Source organism: Triticum dicoccoides, chromosome 5A, assembly GCF_002162155.2.
Source record: "Triticum dicoccoides isolate Atlit2015 ecotype Zavitan chromosome 5A, WEW_v2.0, whole genome shotgun sequence".
NCBI classification, from domain to species: domain Eukaryota; kingdom Viridiplantae; phylum Streptophyta; class Magnoliopsida; order Poales; family Poaceae; genus Triticum; species Triticum dicoccoides.
In genome coordinates, this window is record NC_041388.1 from 567,676,658 (window position 1) to 567,693,226 (window position 16,569).

A 16,569-nucleotide genomic window follows, 5' to 3' on the forward strand; every position below is an offset into this window, starting at 1 on the left:
ACTCCTGCACCATCCGCCTCCAAGCTTCCTTCCGACGCCACACCTCTCTACCGCTGCTGTGAGCTGTCGATGTTGCTGCACGCCGCGCGAGCTGCTGCTGCAACTCGAGCAAGCGGAGGACCCGATTGCTTTTCTCTTTTATGTGTGAGGGTGTTTCGTCCTATTTAACAGAGTTCTTTTTATAAGTTCAATTCGTTTATACAGGGTCTATTCTGCCAACACAAAAATCGTACCGTCTAAAAAAACCGTATCGTAAATTCTCACAAATTCATCTTAAGGGGAACGTGTATTATTTGTAGAGGACAAGGTTTTAGCGGATCTGCGAGAAATGCTCTAATACATGAAGCTCGCTAGGCCCTTCAGGTCTCTCTCTTTCTTCCTTTCTTGTACAGTACCAAAGTAGCAGAAAAGTAGAGAAGCATTGAATTTGGACAGGATGCTTTTCTTGCGATCAGAGCAAGGGACTAAAGACAGATATGCTTGTCTTAATTCATTGTTTTAGTTTTGCTGCATCTTAGGGCATCTCCGATCCCCAATAAACGTTAGAGAAGGAAAATAGGCAGCTAACCGCATCTAACCGATCCGTCAAACCTTCAGAGGAGGAAAATTTTACTAATGAAAAAAAAGGCAGTGTATTCGGTGTCAGACAAGTAACAGTTCAGTCATGTTCACCGCGATCAAGCAACCACATGAGGCTGTCCAAGGAAGCCGAGCGGGAGCCGCCAGAGCAGTTGACTCAACGCCGGGAATGCCATCGGCATTGCGCCGCCCCTGAGTGCAAGGAGCGCCCTGGAAGACGGGCTTGTTGCTGTACGCCGCGGCTGTGGATGCCGAGAAAATAAAAGGTTGAGAACTTCAGAAATGAAGCAAATCATGATCACGCCGGGCCTCGCTCGCGTCGCCTCCAGGGGGGCGACTCGGGCGCCCCATCCGCCGCCGCCCTCGACCCCCCTCCTCCCCTTCTTCCCCGCCGCCGCCGAAGGAGGCCGGCGAGCGAAGCTCGCCCGGCGGACGGCGGACGGCGGGCCTTCCTCCTCTCTTCATGAGGGGATCCTCTGGCTGAGATGCATCGGCGTCCCTGGGCGTACAGCATGGAGGCGGAGTTGGCGCGCTCGGGCGGCGGCCCGATGGGATCCCGACGGCGCTGCGGGGGCTGGCGGCGGCGGATCTGGGGTTTCCCGCCCCAGATCGGTTCTCCTTCGGGTGGTCGGGCTCGGGCGCCGTCCGGCGGTCCTAAGTGGTGGTGGACGCTCGCGTTGCCTATCCTCCTTCACCGATCTGATTGGGGGCAGCCGAAGGCGTTGGCGTGATGCCGGATCCGAGCACGGTGGTGGCGTCGTCCCCTTCAGGGATGACGGTCGGGTGGTGGGTCCTTCTGGCGGCGCCGGTGGCGGCGGATCTTGGGATCCCGCTCCCAGGGACGTCGCAGGACGCGGCGGCCCATGCACGAGAGATGAAGTTTCTTTGAACAGATCTGAGTGAAAACTTGCTTTTGACTACTGCAAAGGCCGGCGATGGCGGCGCTGTCTGTGTCGTTCTCTTCTTGAAGGCATCGCCGTGGAGAAGTTCAAGGTCACTCTCTGCTACCTCCGGGGGAAACCCTAAATCAGTTGATCGGATGATGGCGGTGCTCCGGTGTCGTTTCCCCCTTGGGGGCGTCATTCATGGAGGTACACACGGGCTCGGGGAACAGAGGACGGCTTCTTTGGTGGAGTGGTACTTCATCTTATACATTGATGGCGGCGGATCTTGGCGGCGTGGCGTTGTGGAGATTCGGAGTCCGATGTGCGAAGATGAACTCGCGCAGGGAGGTGGCGCTGTCTGGCGTCGTGGTGGCGTCGACGGCAGTTAGACCGAACAAGGTTGATGCAGCAGTACCGCACTGAAGATGGATTGATGGCAGGCGGCTGCGGCGGCCTCATACCCGGCAGGGGGCCTGATTGAAGAGCACGCCGGACTGGTGGGTGCCCATACCCGGAAGGAGTCCTGGTTGGGACCTCAGGTCTCATATGTTAGGTTTGGCTGCGAGGTCTGTTTGGTATTAGGCCCAGACCATCAGCGCCCCTTCATCAGTTAGATAGGAGTAGCGACAGAGGTTGCGAAGATGGTGGCTTTGGTCTTACTGTTGTACGATTTTGTAAGGTCTTGTGTTATAATCAATAAAGTGGCCATATGCATCGTCCAGATGCAGAGGCCGGGGGTATTCCTCCTTTTCGAAAAAAAAGAAATGAAGCAAATTGAACTTGTGAAATTCAAATATTCTATAGAATTTTCAGCGTTGGAATCACGCCAATAGGAGTTATGAAAGGCCCACAAGCTCGGGTGGCACTCCTTACCCCTAGGGTGCACGGGGTGAGCTTGTTGCCACCTCATGGGTCTTCAGGTCCTTACTTGAAGGTTTGGCGGTCTCTTATGTTCTAAAATAAAAATCATCTAAATTTTCATGGCACTTGGACTTCGTTTGGTATGAATTTTCTGAAAAACCAATAACATGCGGAAAACAACACTTGACACTGGGCACTAGGTTAATAGGTTAGTTCCCAAAAATCGTATAAAATGCATAAAAACCATATGAAATTATTGTAAATATGGCATGAATACTTCATAAATTTTAGACGTTGAAGACATATCACCCTACACCTACTGGAACAAGCCTCACGCTCAGCCAACACCAATTCAGTGCGTGAGCACGGGCCTCGCCCATGGTGATGCTGGCATGGGCCAGTGACAACGGCGATGCCGGCTCGTCGTCAATCACGTCCTCCATTGAGACATTCGCAACGCCGGCCTCCGTCTGCCCGCCGTCTTGCAAGGCGGTTGCAATGGCGGCGATCTCTTGTTTCTTCTTAAACGAGAGGCTATCCCAGATGACTTTGCAGCTCGAGAAGGCCATGGCGGACATGCTACAGAGAGGAGAAAGGGAACAGAGGATGATGGATGGGGTCATGGCTGTGCACGCAGTTTATATAGTGAGCGGATGGCAGGGCAATCGGCAAGGTAATTAATGGTGGGCGGCAGACGGACAAACGAGTGATGTCGGCTCATTGTTCCTTGGCAATCGCACACATGTTTAATGTAGGCGGCAGACTAACGATCGGTCGTTCGAACGCGGGGCAGCCACATGCACACGGAAGCGGCGAGGGTGGTGCTCTCAGCCAGCGTGTCGTTTCAGTGCTAGAGCGTTGTGAGAGGTCGCGTCGCTCTGAGCTAGCATGAATGTGGCACTGATGCACTGGAGCGACCCTGACCTTTCCGGGCCAGAAAGTGTGCGAACACAGGAGAGGTTTTTTTTGTTAGGCCAGGTTAGTCAGACACGGTCAACAACTATCCGAATGGTCGACAACTGTCCGAACGGCTGCAAGCCCCCCAATCTGTCTCCGGATTGTGGGAAAAATTATGTCCAGACCACCGAACGGATCAATGTAGACCCGCGTTGGATGAGAAAGCACATTCGAACTGCTCGAAAGATCGGGAGATGCCCTTAGTCGCATTCTTCATCAAATTGTTGTCGAAGCTGGCCAGCCACCGTGTGTTGTAAAAAGGGAGGAAAAACACATGTAAATTCTGTTTGGGTTGGTTCTTTTGTTCCCTCCTAAAATATTGAGCAAGTACAGATCTGAGGTCATAATGGTCGAAGCATGTGGCATTCGGCTTGGCAACATCGATTTTCCCTGCAGTATTTCGAAGGGAAATGTTAAGAAAAAAATAAGGAATAAAAGAACCAACCCAAACAGAATTTACATGTGGCATTCGGCTTGGCAACATCGATTTTCCCTGCAGTATTTCGAAGCGAAATGTTAAGAAAAAAAATAAAACATGAAAAAGTGGAAGCGTGGTCGGCAGGATTCGAACCTGCGCGGGCAAAGCCCACATGATTTCTAGTCATGCCCGATAACCACTCCGGCACGACCACTTGCTTGCCATTTTTGCTTCTCAGTGCGATCTCAGTCGTTTTTAGTCAGCTTGGAGTAGCAAACTGACTTGAACCAATACAATCAAACTTGTGAAAAAACAGGCAGTGTATTCGGTGTCAGACAAGTAGCAGTTCAGCCATGTTTACCGCGATCAAGCAACCACATGAGGCTGTCCGAGGAAGCCGAGCAGTAACCGCCAGGGCTCTACGCCGGGAATGCTGTCAGCATCGCGCCGCCCCATGAGTGCGACGAGCGCCCGGAAGAAGGCGTGCTTGCTGCGGTACGCCGCCGCTGGGGATGCCGAGAAAATAAAGTTCAGAAATGAAGCAAATGGAACTTGTGAAATTCAAATATGCTGCCTGCAACTCAAAGTTAAAACTAACTTTGAATTTGTAGGTCAGTAGGGCCGAGTACAGCAGAGCCACTTGTACTGTACTGAGGCGGCAACAACATGAGAACATGTCTAATTTGAACGACAAAATTAAGTTTGGTAGTCAAACTGAACTATGAGCTGCTTGCTAAAATCCGTTTGGGCCAGCTAAAATTCATGGGAGTTCACTAATTAGATCAAACGGTTTATAGTTTCCCCAAAATGCACCGCCGCATTGCTTCACATTGTTGTCCACCCACGATGAAAAAGTCGATCCATCAGCGAAAATGCATACATCTCCTTTATTTATTTTTGTTCCTAGACCACATTGCTCACCCCCAACTATTACTGCTCATACTCCACAGTGCACAGTCTACGCGTGGCAATCAACTCTGATCAATAAATTCCACAAATCTTGAAGTAGAATAATCTAATTACTCGGCATCCAAATCGATTCCACGATGTGGCAACTATTCTTGTTTTCGAGGGTGCCAAAAAAAATTGAAGAGCCACTTATCCTGCGATAAATTGGGAATCTCAGTGTTGCTCCCATGCGGCTATGATCACCACTCTCAGACACCCACATCATGTTACGCCTCCATCCCTTGTTATTGTCGTGGAAAGATCGTGCAACACAGGCTATAGCAAGGACATTCTTTGGCACGTCCATCATTGGACATGGCGAGCTCCATGGCGTTCAGCTGCATTGAGCAGGACGCATGGCGGCATCGAGAAAGAAGTCCACATAACCCCAGGGGTACATAAACTGGCTAATTTACCCCCTAAGGTCTAAAACGCGGTATTTAACTCCCGATCTTTCCAAAACCATGTGAATCGCCCCCTAACCCTGATTATGGTGATTTTGCTCACCTCGTTTGAATCTCCACCCAGCTGCATCCGACCTTCTTCCTCACCCAGTCTTGACCATCCTCCACTGCACCATGCTGAAATGACCAGCGTGCCTACTTGGGTTCATTGGTAGTGGTTTTTGAAGGGGTGACGACTACAACAACCCTAGATGCTTATGCTTACTGGGAAGCACTCGCTTTGGGAGAAGATCTTATGCACCGCTATGCATAGCAACTAACTGTCTGAGAGTTGTTAAAGATCTTCAAGCACCAAAATAGTCAGGGGACACTACATGATTATGAAGGATATCTTAGCTCACATGAATAGTATTTTGGTTTGTAATATAGGCCATGAACCACGCACATGTTAAGGAGGCTTATAGCGGAAGTATTCTTCTGATCCCGAGCTCATATGAACAGTAAAAAATCAATGCTTGCAAAGCTTCATCATGAATGACAAATGTTTTCAATGCTTGCAAATCTTCATCATGAATGACATTCGTGGAAGATGTGGTAAAAAATCAATGGTCAAAAATTCTTTTGAAAGTAACATTTTAAAGCATCAATTTTTTTTGCCATGTTTTCCGTGAATGTCATCCAGTGATGAAACTTCGCAAGCAGTCAAAACATGATCAATTTTCGGCACAAAACATTTATGATTTTTTTTTATTTTTTTCATTTTATGTGATTTTACTGTTCTTCCGAGCTTACATGAGCTCGGGATCAAAACAGCCTCGTCCGACTCAAAGGCTAGCTCGAGTGGAGACTACTCTGGAAGTTGGTCATCTTGTTTGGCTGGTTAATCCACCAAACAATCTTTCTATGCCCCTACTTTGAGATATAAATAATGGCATTGTTTACCTTCACCTAAAAAATGTTAAACATATTCTTATGAAATTGTGGTCTACCTTGGGCTTGTTGAGCTGGTACCCTCAGCGGAATCTTATTCATGAGACTTTGTGTGCGTTTGCATTCTTTATTTGAACTTTGTATGCTCGTGACGGTTTGCTTTATATATAAAACGGAGCGAAAGTCTTTTTCAGTTTGTAGAAGTTGGCAAGCCATCGTGCTACAAAACAGAGACGGAAAACACATGCAAATTTAGTTTGGGTTGGTGTTTTGGGCTTTTGGCCTTCGCAAAATAATTAAAAATCAATGGTAAAAAATGCTTTTGAAAGTAATATTTGAAAGCACTGATTTTTTTGCCATGTTTCCCGTGAATGTCATCCGGTGATGAAACTTTGCAAGCAGTCTAAACATTATCAATATTTGGCACAAAACCTTTATGATTTTTTTCCATTTTATGTGATTTTACTTTTCTTCCGAGCTTACATGAGCTCGGGATCAGAACAGCCTCGTCCGACTCAAAGGCTAGCTCGAGTGGCTACTACTCTGGAAGTTGGTCATCATGTTTGGCTGGTTAATCCACCGAACAATCTTTACATGCCCCTAAATTGAGATATAAAAAAGGTGCTGTTTGCCTTTCACCTAAAGAAAATGTTAAGCCCATTCTTATAATTTTGTGGTCGTTTCGTAGAAGTTGGCCAGCTATTGTGTTGTAAAAGGGAGAGGAAAAACACATGCAAATTTAGTTTGGGTTGGTATTTTCGGCTTTTGGCCTTTTCAAGGAAAAAAATAGGAGAACAAAAAAGAGAACGTGGTCAGCAGGATTCGAACCTTATCAATATTTAAACATTATCAATATTTGCAAGCAGTCTAAACATTATCAATGTTTAAACATTATCAATATTTGGCACAAAACCTTTATGATTTTTTCCATTTTATGTGATTTTACTTTTCTTCCGAGCTTACATGAGCTCGGGATCAGAACAGCCTCGTCCGACTCAAAGGCTAGCTCGAGTGGCTACTACTCTGGAAGTTGGTCATCATGTTTGGCTGGTTAATCCACCAAACAATCTTTACATGCCCCTAAATTGAGATATAAACAAGGTGCTGTTTGCCTTTCACCTAAAGAAAATGTTAAGCCCATTCTTATAATTTTGTGGTCGTTTCGTAGAAGTTGGCCAGCTATTGTGTTGTACTCCCTCCGTTCCTAAATACTTGTCTTTCTAGTCATTTCAACAAGTGACTACATACGGAGCAAAATAGGTGAATCTACACTCTAAAATATGTCTACATACATCCGTATGTAATAGTCATTTGAAATGTCTAGAAAGACAAATATTTAGGAACGGAGGGAGTAAAAAGGAGAGGAAAAACACATGCAAATTTAGTTTGGGTTGGTGTTTTCAGCTTTTGGCCTTTTCAAGGAAAAAAATAGGAGAACAAAAAAGAGAACGTGGTCGGCAGGATTCGAACCTGCGCGGGCAAAGCCCACATGATTTCTAGTCATGCCCGATAACCACTCCGGCACGACCACCTTCTGTGATTAGTCTCTGAATTGTAATTAGAGTACTGAGAACTTATTTTTGTCTAAGCCAGCAGGAGAACGCGGGCGATAAAACAAGCAGGCAGCCTTTTCGGTTCGGTGCCAGACAAACAAAGTACGTACAACAAAGCCATTTCCAACGTACAGTATGTGATAAGAAGTAATGCTACATGTACAAACGAGTTATAAAGTTTTACAAAAAGGATTAATTTGATTGGTCAACAGGTAGGGAGGCGGCCCACCTTCCCTGAAAATCAGAGGAAGGGGGGCAAGTTTATGATTAGTTAGTAGATAAAAAAATTCTAATCAGCATGTAATTGCGTGTAACTCTTTGTATGTTTATCTTATCCAAAAATGCTACACCTACGTAATACGTGTTACGTATCTTACGTATGAGCTGATTTGGCAGATTTTTATTGGCCATTAGTTGGGGACGCGGGCCCACCCTTGAAATCAGGGGGAGTTTGATTAGTGGGGGAGGGGATTACGTATGTTACGTAGAAGTTGTACGTAGGTGTAGCATTTTTGGATAAGATATCTACAAAAACCCAACATATCGATCGAATATACACTTCAATTTCAACGCGAGACGCGAATCAACCTGTGGTTGAGTTGGTTAGGTGGACAGTGGTATCCCCAACCCACCAGGGTTCAAATCCTGGTGCTCGCATTATTCTTGAATTTATTTCAGGATTTCCGGCGATGCGCTTTCAGTGGGAGGAGACGTTCCCGTCGACGACGAGGCGCGTACGGTGACTTCGTAAATCATCAAGATGATATGCCGGCTTAGTCTCTCGGAGGTGCTCATAGAGGTAGGGTGTGCATGTGTGCGTTTATAGGGGTGAGTGTATGCGCGTGTATACGAGCGCTTGTGTAATGCTAAAAAAAAAATTCAACGCGAGACTACATCACTGTTGTGTTCAAACACACATCATTCACGAACCACGAATCAGAACTATACTCCTCTCCAGTAAAAAACCATAGCATCAGCTCCTAATTTGATTTTGCCGCCTATGTTGTTATTGAGACGAACCTCCTGACGTTTTCTTGGCCGACGAATGGCCGACCATGTATGACCCGAACCCCCACACGGTGATCACCAGCGACAGGATCTTGAAGCCGCTCATGGGGTCGTGGAACCACACCACCGCCGCCACGCTCGTCAGCGGCACCCTCACCGCGTTCAGCACGCCGGCCAGCACCGTCGACCCCAGGTACACCACCCCCGTCGCCCCCAGCACCCCCAACTGGAACGTCGCCGCCGACCACCCCATCACCATCGCGTACCCCGCCTTCCCTCCCCCTGCGGCACTGAACCCCGCGGCCTCCCGCCGCATCGCCGCGAACCCGTCGGTGGCCGCCAGCCCCGCCGACGTGAACGCGAACGCGCTCAGCGACACCGCCGCCTGCTGCTCCAGCACCACGTGGAAGCGGGTCGCGGCGGCACCGTCTCCGCTGCCGTTGCTGAGGTACTTGTCGAAGACGAGCTCCGAGAGCGCGAAGATGAGGCCGTGGAGCGCCGACCCGGCCACGTCCAGCGCGAACCCGAGCGCGTACTGCCGGCCCGTGATCCCCGGGTACCGGTCGGACCCCGAGTCCAGCGCGATGATCACCACGCCGGCGGTGATCACCACGATGGCGTTCAGCGTGGACAAGCCTATCCTGTTCTTCTTCCCCACGATGAGGCGGCCGAACACGGCGGAGAAGGCGAGCGAGGACGCGGCGACGAGGGACGCCGTGGAGGCCGGCAGGTACGCGTAGGCCCAGGCGTACATGAGGTTGTCGGCGGCGCTGAGCAGGCCGAGCAGGGCGTACCAGAAGCAGAGCCACGGCGACGGCGGCCACGTCGGCGACGCGTCGGTGAAGAGGTAGCAGGGGAGCAGCAGCAGCGCCGGGATGGGCCAGCCGGCGACGGCGGACCACGAGAGGATCCACTTGCTCTGGCCGCCTCCGTTGTAGTAGAGGCGCGAGAGCAGGCTGGCCGCCGGGAACGCCGTGAGCATCGCGCCGCCGCTGAGCGCGAGGAGCGCCCAGAAGGAGGCGGGCTTGCTGCGGTACGCCGCTGCCGAGGAGGCCATGAGCGAAGACGCTTTCTGGCGCAGCGAGACGCTTGGCCCTCCGTTGCTGGTGATCTCCGAGCCCGAGCCCTCCATTGCTGCAACTTATGGCGAATATCACAGTTCAGTTCAATAGAAACAGCACGTTCAGAACTTCAGATTTGGCACCAGAAACTAAAAACTAAATCTAGCAGAGCCATGTACAGTACTGTATCGAGGCGGCAACATATTTTCAGTAACTCGACCAAAAAAAGTATTTTCAGTAAGCAAAATAACTGAACTAAGAGGTACTAGCTGTCAGCTAAAATTCATTTGGCTAGCCAAAAATCCATGAAAGTTAATTAGGTAAATCAAGCTCCCCAAAATCCACCATAGCATTGCTTCAGATTGCCGTCCAACAATCATTGCTAGTAGTATATATATTGTTTAATCAATAATAAAAAGGAAAGAAAAAAGGTTTATTTGATTCTTGGCTCCCCTCCCCACACTCTGCTCCACTGTAAAGCCACCGCAATCGATTGGCAATCAATCCTGAGCAATAAGTGGTAGGGTAGATTTCACAAATCTGGAACCAAAAGAACCTAACTAATTGCTGGGCGTACGTGCCCAGGGCCAGGAACCTTGGATTGATTCATCCGTTTCGCCCTAGGCAGGGATAGGAACGGATAGGATGGAGCAGAGAAGAGAAGCAACCAACAGAATTCCGGTCCGGTGAGCGGGGGCCGGATGGCGTGGCGGGCATCACCGCTGTCGCCGGATGACGAAGGGAGAAAGAAGTGGGGGAGAAGCGAATCGGACCTGTGAGCGGGAGCCGGATGGCGTGGTGGCGGAGGCCATCGCCGCCGTCACCGTCCTTCTCCATCGCCGTGTGGTGTGGAGCTAGCTTAGGGGTAGAACTAGCCTGGAACACAGCGACGACTCCCAGCTCATCTAATTTATGTGGGCGAGCCTTGAGATTGATTGATTGATCTATACTACGACGATGGTAGGTCGAGTCGCAGTCGCATCGGAGCGTGCTCAACGTGGTTTCCTTTTTTTTGCGGGTGAACGTGGTTTCTTTGGTCTCTCCCTACTCTATTTCAGGAGGATAATGCGCCAGCGTTTTTAACGTGTTTGGGCCTACACAATAAACCAGGACTCTCTCCAAAAAAAAGAAAAGACAAACCAGGGCACTTGCGTCTGCGTCCTGGTTACATTGATAGTCCTTTTGTAAGGAATTTTTAGGGTATTATCTCTAGTCGCAGCCGCGGACCTAGAATGATGCCCCAGTTTAAATTACACTAAACATTATCATAACTAGGATATAAGGCCCGTGCGTTGCAACGGGAGAAAAAAAATCGTAATCTCTAAAGGCCATGACCATACTTTGCTGCTTCACCAATAATATTTTGGTGAACATTTGTTCAATTTACTTAACATTTTTAATACAGGAACTTTTTGAAAACTCGTGAACATTTTTTGATTTCTCAAACATTTTTTTTTCAGAATTGCGAACATTTTTTGAATCCACAAAGATTTATTTAACTTAGTCTAAAAGTCATATTGTTTGGAAATTTTTAGCTCAATCAGAAAATATTTGAGGGGATATTATTCTTTTCTCTTCCTTTTTCTTTATTTGAAAAATGATAATCTGTTCGGCAATGCTCAGTGGGCTGGCCCAGTGAGCGCAACAACAGCAATAATAGTGCAGCCGGTCCCAAGGCCTAACTGGCCAAACCGTGCCAACAACTTCAAAAATAGTATTAGCAACATAGATGTGATGCCCCAAAGGCACCGAGATATTCGCTTCGGTGCTTGCAGTGCGGTTGTTATTGGCCACCGGAAGGTAGCTTTGCAGAATGAGATTCTATAGTAGCTTTCGTGTGGTTTCAGGCTACATGTTTAGCTTGCTGTCATTTGTTAATTAGAAAACTTGCTATTCTAAACATCGTGGCACATAGATTTCTGTGTAATTGTCAAACTAATTCATCCAAATAGATAAACTGCTTCCATGCATCAAATGAAAAATGGAAATAAAACAAAATTCATGGCATATCAGCAGACCAAATGTAGCACTGATAACAACAAATTCTTGAAGTACGGGCATATATATTGATCATTACAAAGTGGGGAGGCTTACCACAAGCAACAAAACAATATTAATTATAATTGATAAAAATATTCATACAAATAACCTGAATTAGCAGTCTTTATCAAGATAACCAGATCATTACTCATCAAGGAGAAAGTTGCATGTCACTAAAAAGAACTCTTTTGGAAGTAATAGTAAAGGGCTAAAAAGAGATAATAGTATTTTCATAAAGATAACAAAAAAAAAGTAAGGTTTTCCATTTTCCACAAACTATATGGATGTTTACAAATAGAGGTCTATATTATATTCCGCCATATACATAGAAAAATCCATTCATAAGGAGGAACCGAAATAGCTAAATAATGACCCGTAAATCTGTAGCAGAAAATGCATTTGTACAGTAACTCTACACGTTAGCAACAAAAGAAACCTGTTATCATGTTTCTTCTACAACTATTCATATGCAAAACGTTGTGGGACTACTATAGTGTATTAATGTAGCTTACAGATAAACACTTTCTAAACACCAAATAACAACATGGAAATGTTCTAGTTTGGTGCCTGTATCCACATGAAGCAGAGAGGCGCAAGTACCGCACATCAACGTGAGGCTGGCGACAACACCTCCTCCCTGCAAAGCCGCGATTTGGTAAACAATTGTATATCTAGAAAGAAGGTAAAGGTCACAGCGGTGCAGAATTTACTCCATATCTTTACAGGGCCTAATAATAAAGCACACTGCTACCAAAGTATACACAGGGAAAGTTATAATGGGAAGTAGTATGATATGAACAGATTGATTATCTTCTGAAATAATTAGAGATCGTATATATGAGAAGTCAAACCAGTGTTGACATCATCAGCAACATTACAGTGGAATCTAAAACTGAAAAGTAGTAACTAATGGAAATTATTATTTAGTCAGAGAGACCTCTCTTTATCATTTATAAGGCACCAAGAACTGTAGCTAGTCCACAGAATAGGTAAAATTCCCATCCTAATATTCTTCACTGGTTACACATATCTTCGTCAACTATGGGAAGGCCTCGCTTCTAAGCAACCTACATAAGCTGGTAATCAACAAAAGCATCATACAGATGAAGCACACGACCAGCTGAAAAATCAGTGGCACGGCCATGTTTTCTAGCACATCACCTATACTTCTCTACAGATATGTTTCCTGCCTTATGACACGCTTGAAGTTTCCAGGCTCAAAACCATCTTGATGTTATTCACACAAGAAATACGAATGGCAGGAAAATAAAGCAATTCACAATTGCCACAAACTTAACGTGCAAATGCAAGAATCTCTACCCAATATTGCCCTCCCCACATTAATGTGACACGACTGCCTTTTCCCGTCTTTGTATATATTCTTTGAATAATCCAGCTTGCAAAACAGGTGCAAGGAATAGACTGCTTTTGCACAATAATATTTGCAAACTTTAACCATGGTGCACATATATAAAAATGTGATGAGCATTAAAAAGGAAAGACAAAGAAGGTAAATTTCATGGATTAGTTGGCTGGCCGAACCAGCTATATGTGGCTTCCTTTCTTCTAGTCAGTGTTGAGACATTATCCGGTTCTGCAAATTTTCCCAATAGAAACTGAAAGTGAAGCAGACAACATTATATGGTCCACAACTCATGGTCTCTGCTCCGATTGAGTTCTTAATTCAATTTTCCTTTATCTACATATATTATGCAGCAGATATCAATGTCCAAAGGAACCACTTCACCTGAGTGAAGCTTCAATTCTGAAAACCGAAGTTAACTCACCAGTATTCTGCTCCTAGTAACTCCTCCTTTCCATGGTCTTCATCTACTCCTTCCGTGATGGATCCATGTCTTCTGAATATATTGACACTAAAACAATCAAGTACATACCCTCTATTGTATAACTTCAGTTCAAACATTGATAAGAAGAACCACGTAAGGTTGATGTTACAATGAAAACAGAAAACAAAATACAGTTCATTGATCGGAATTTGTCAAACTATGCAAATGCACATCATGTCTTTTTTTAAAGTGCATGCCTTTCAGAGCAAACACCGTAGGGTTGTAGTCAAATCAAACACCAATTTATTCTTTCTGGACAAGCAAAAAAAAACTAAATTAGGAAGAGTGCAGATAGTATGTTAAATATGATATATGCATCTCTTGTTAGCCTTAACATCACAAATTGGAATGTTGGGCATTCTGTTTGCTCAGTAAGAAAACAGCTCATAATTTAGGAAGGATTTGTTTATTAAAACCTACTTGGCAGAACCGAAGTCACGTCCTGGTGCTTGTTGAGAATGGGGAGGTGGGTGGAGGTCAGTCACACATATGACTTGTTGAAGAAAGCACATAAAGGCATATTTGGTACTACCTCGTGAAAAAATGTCTTATATAATGAGACAGATGGAGTATTATATATGAGGCAATTCTAATCTCTAGCACTGATTTTCTGTACAAAACATTTACTCATTAACACAAAACGTAGCAAAAGATCAGTGTTAGCTTTTTCAAGCAGAACAAATAAGAAAATTGCAGAAAAAGGTTCAGTACAGCAGACCATATAATTAACATGCAATGAAACTTGCTTGGCTATTTCAATTCTTTTTTATCTAGTTTATTTATCTTCAAAAGAGCCCGTATTCCTCGTCTACCATATTTGAGATAGCATATTGCCATACATCAAAAAGAGCATCTCAAATATTTTCAATCAGTGAAACCTGTCTACCCAAATATGAATCTTTCAGACTTGAATTGAACAGGGAGTAAACATGAACGTCTTCATGAACAAATATAGCAGACCAGTCAGAATAACATCTGCTAAAAGTGCATTCATATGAAAGGAAGTGACTGTTTTAGAAGGATTATAAAACTCATGTGGCTGAGAACAAACCATGCTAGAAAAGATTGTAGTAGTATTCATTGTTCTTCTTGTGGAAAGAACACATATCTATACCTTCCCACTCCAATCTGAAGCCAATACCCCAAAAATGCAATTGGTTCTGCTAGACTACTTGGTCCACCTTTCCTCGCCTAGCAAAAGCTTAAAAGATACACAGATAACTCAAATAAAAGAAATGAAGGACCATTTTTTTTAAAAAAAGGCAATTTGCATTATTATACCAACAGGAGGGCTAGATGCCAAAGGACAAATTGACTGCACCTTCTGAATACTCATCCAATGTATCAACTACTCTAATGTGGCTAATTCCTCAAAAAAATGATAGATTGCAGGGAGTGTTTTTATTTGTACAGGGATTGATTTTATTTGCTCCTGATATTTGCCTTCTCCCGGATAGCATTCATGTAAACCTGCCACAAAACCAATTATCAATCCCTCAATTCAATTGATGTAAGATGCAATGCAGAGATGTCTTGCTTATCTGAATACTATAACAGAGTATCTGCGTACTATATCAAGAGGAGCTTGGCGCAGCAGCATGGTTGGCTTGTCCTAGATCCAAACTGATCCCGAACGAGAGGCCGATTCTAAAGCCATGAAGGCCCTGAAATCGCCAGATCCAGGTGCATCTCAAGATGGCAGAGGAGCGGAGGAGCTGTGGGCCGACCCGTTTGTAGGGTGCCTGTTGGCTTGGAAGGGTGAGGCGGCGTCCGTGGTGGAGGAGAAAAGGAGCTGCAGATCCATGGCGTCCTTCACATCTTCGTGAAGAAGCCCTTGACGGCGACAACCATGGTGGATGGGGAACTCCCATGGCGTCGAAGGTGAGGTGTAGGGGTGGTGGATCCCGACCAGGTAGGAAGAGGGACGAACCCGGGGCCGCCGGAGACGCGGCGGCGAAGCCCTGCCCCAAACCCAGCCACAAGGGTGGCGTTGCGACCGGGCGGTAGAGGTCGGGAGCGCAGAATCTGGCCGGAGGGGAGGGAGACGCGGACCGTGGGGAGCTCTGGGGTGTGTTGTGCGGCGACGGAGCTCGCCGGAGATTGCCACAGCGTGGGTGGTGGTGGCGGCGGCAGCGACGAGGACTTGGGCGAGAGGGAGAGGAGGCGAGCCCGTGCTCCTCCTATGGTCTTTTTTTCTCTTTACAAAATCAGCTCGGACCACGGGTTGAATAATCCAAACAATATGGTGTTTTGTGCAAAAATGAAGCGTTTTTCCAGGTCCACTTAAACAGGGACTGCGGGTTGAATTCTCAAAAGTAGAGGGGCTTTTTTGCAAAATCGCCGACGACGTACGGGCAGAAGCATTAGCTGCTTTATTAGTATAGGTAAAGATAAAGATCTCAATAAATAGTCTGAAAATAGCAACAACTTTGATGAGTACTCAGTGTCAAATGTCTAGTAAAATTTATTTTGTAATTTTGAAGGGGGTGCCATGGCATCCACGACACCCCCATTAGATCCGCCCCTGTCTAGTCGGCCCCTTCAAAATCCTGAGAGTAGCAAAATAAGCGGCTAAGCGCACCTAGCCAAACTAAGTCTTTGGACAAGTACAAATTTGAAGGGATTTTTCCAAAAAGGCAGCCCAAGTATCTTGTTTTTACCCCTTCGACGTCACTTATCTATCTATATTTATATCAATATAAAATGACCCAAATGGGTAGATCTAAACCATTTTGACCGTCAAATCATACTATCTAGCGGTTCAAATCGTTCCAATATTGAGCACCGAACATGTTTAACACTCTAATTACCCATCACTGCTATTGGTTATAAACACGTTTTGACTCAACGCTATCCCTTGGAATCTGCCATGTAATTAATATCCTACCATTCATGCGAAAAAGTAATTGATATCTCACCAAATACCAACGTGCAACAGATATATCTTACCTAATATAACGTGCAATTAATATCCTACCTAATATAAACGTGCATTGCACGTACATTATTACTAGTGAGTACAAAATTTCTTCTCCTCCTATCCACATGCCACACCTCCGCCGCTGGCCGCCGCTACCCC

General features: G+C 45.9%; 1 protein-coding gene, 1 long non-coding RNA gene and 2 other non-coding genes across 5 annotated transcripts; all 4 read right to left on the reverse strand.

Annotated features, from left to right (window-relative positions):
* Window positions 1-3,831: 3,831 nt before the first annotated feature.
* On the reverse strand, window positions 3,832-3,913 carry TRNAS-AGA. The gene has a single exon. It is a non-coding gene; the product is annotated as a tRNA-Ser (tRNA).
* A 3,517-nt stretch (window positions 3,914-7,430) lies between these two features.
* TRNAS-AGA lies at window positions 7,431-7,512 on the reverse strand. Its single transcript has one exon. It is a non-coding gene; the product is annotated as a tRNA-Ser (tRNA).
* Window positions 7,513-8,353: 841 nt separating this feature from the next.
* Window positions 8,354-10,609, reverse strand: LOC119302884 (probable purine permease 5). Of its 2 annotated transcripts, none has more exons than XM_037579934.1 (2): window positions 10,377-10,609; window positions 8,354-9,676 (listed from the first exon to the last, which is right to left on the reverse strand). In XM_037579934.1, exons 1-2 carry the CDS (start codon window positions 10,438-10,440, stop codon window positions 8,541-8,543), a joined length of 1,200 nt encoding a protein of 399 aa, XP_037435831.1. In that variant the 5' UTR covers window positions 10,441-10,609; the 3' UTR covers window positions 8,354-8,540. The 2 variants fall into 2 exon arrangements, with proteins under 2 accessions (XP_037435831.1, XP_037435830.1); XM_037579933.1 differs by having other exon boundaries at window positions 8,354-9,682.
* A 1,610-nt stretch (window positions 10,610-12,219) lies between these two features.
* Window positions 12,220-15,695, reverse strand: LOC119302885. The gene is made up of 4 exons (XR_005147776.1): window positions 15,061-15,695; window positions 14,605-14,960; window positions 13,431-13,502; window positions 12,220-12,280 (listed from the first exon to the last, which is right to left on the reverse strand). It is a non-coding gene; the product is annotated as an uncharacterized LOC119302885 (long non-coding RNA).
* Window positions 15,696-16,569: the final 874 nt, after the last annotated feature.

Bases quoted from the DNA above. Each gene is read 5' to 3' on its own strand.
- LOC119302884 (XM_037579933.1), bottom strand. From the start codon at position 10,440: ATGGAGAAGGACGGTGACGGCGGCGATGGCCTCCGCCACCACGCCATC. The intron at 9,683-10,376 runs GTCCGATTCGCT...ATTCGCCATAAG, and splicing joins CATCCGGCTCCCGCTCACAG to TTGCAGCAATGGAGGGCTCG.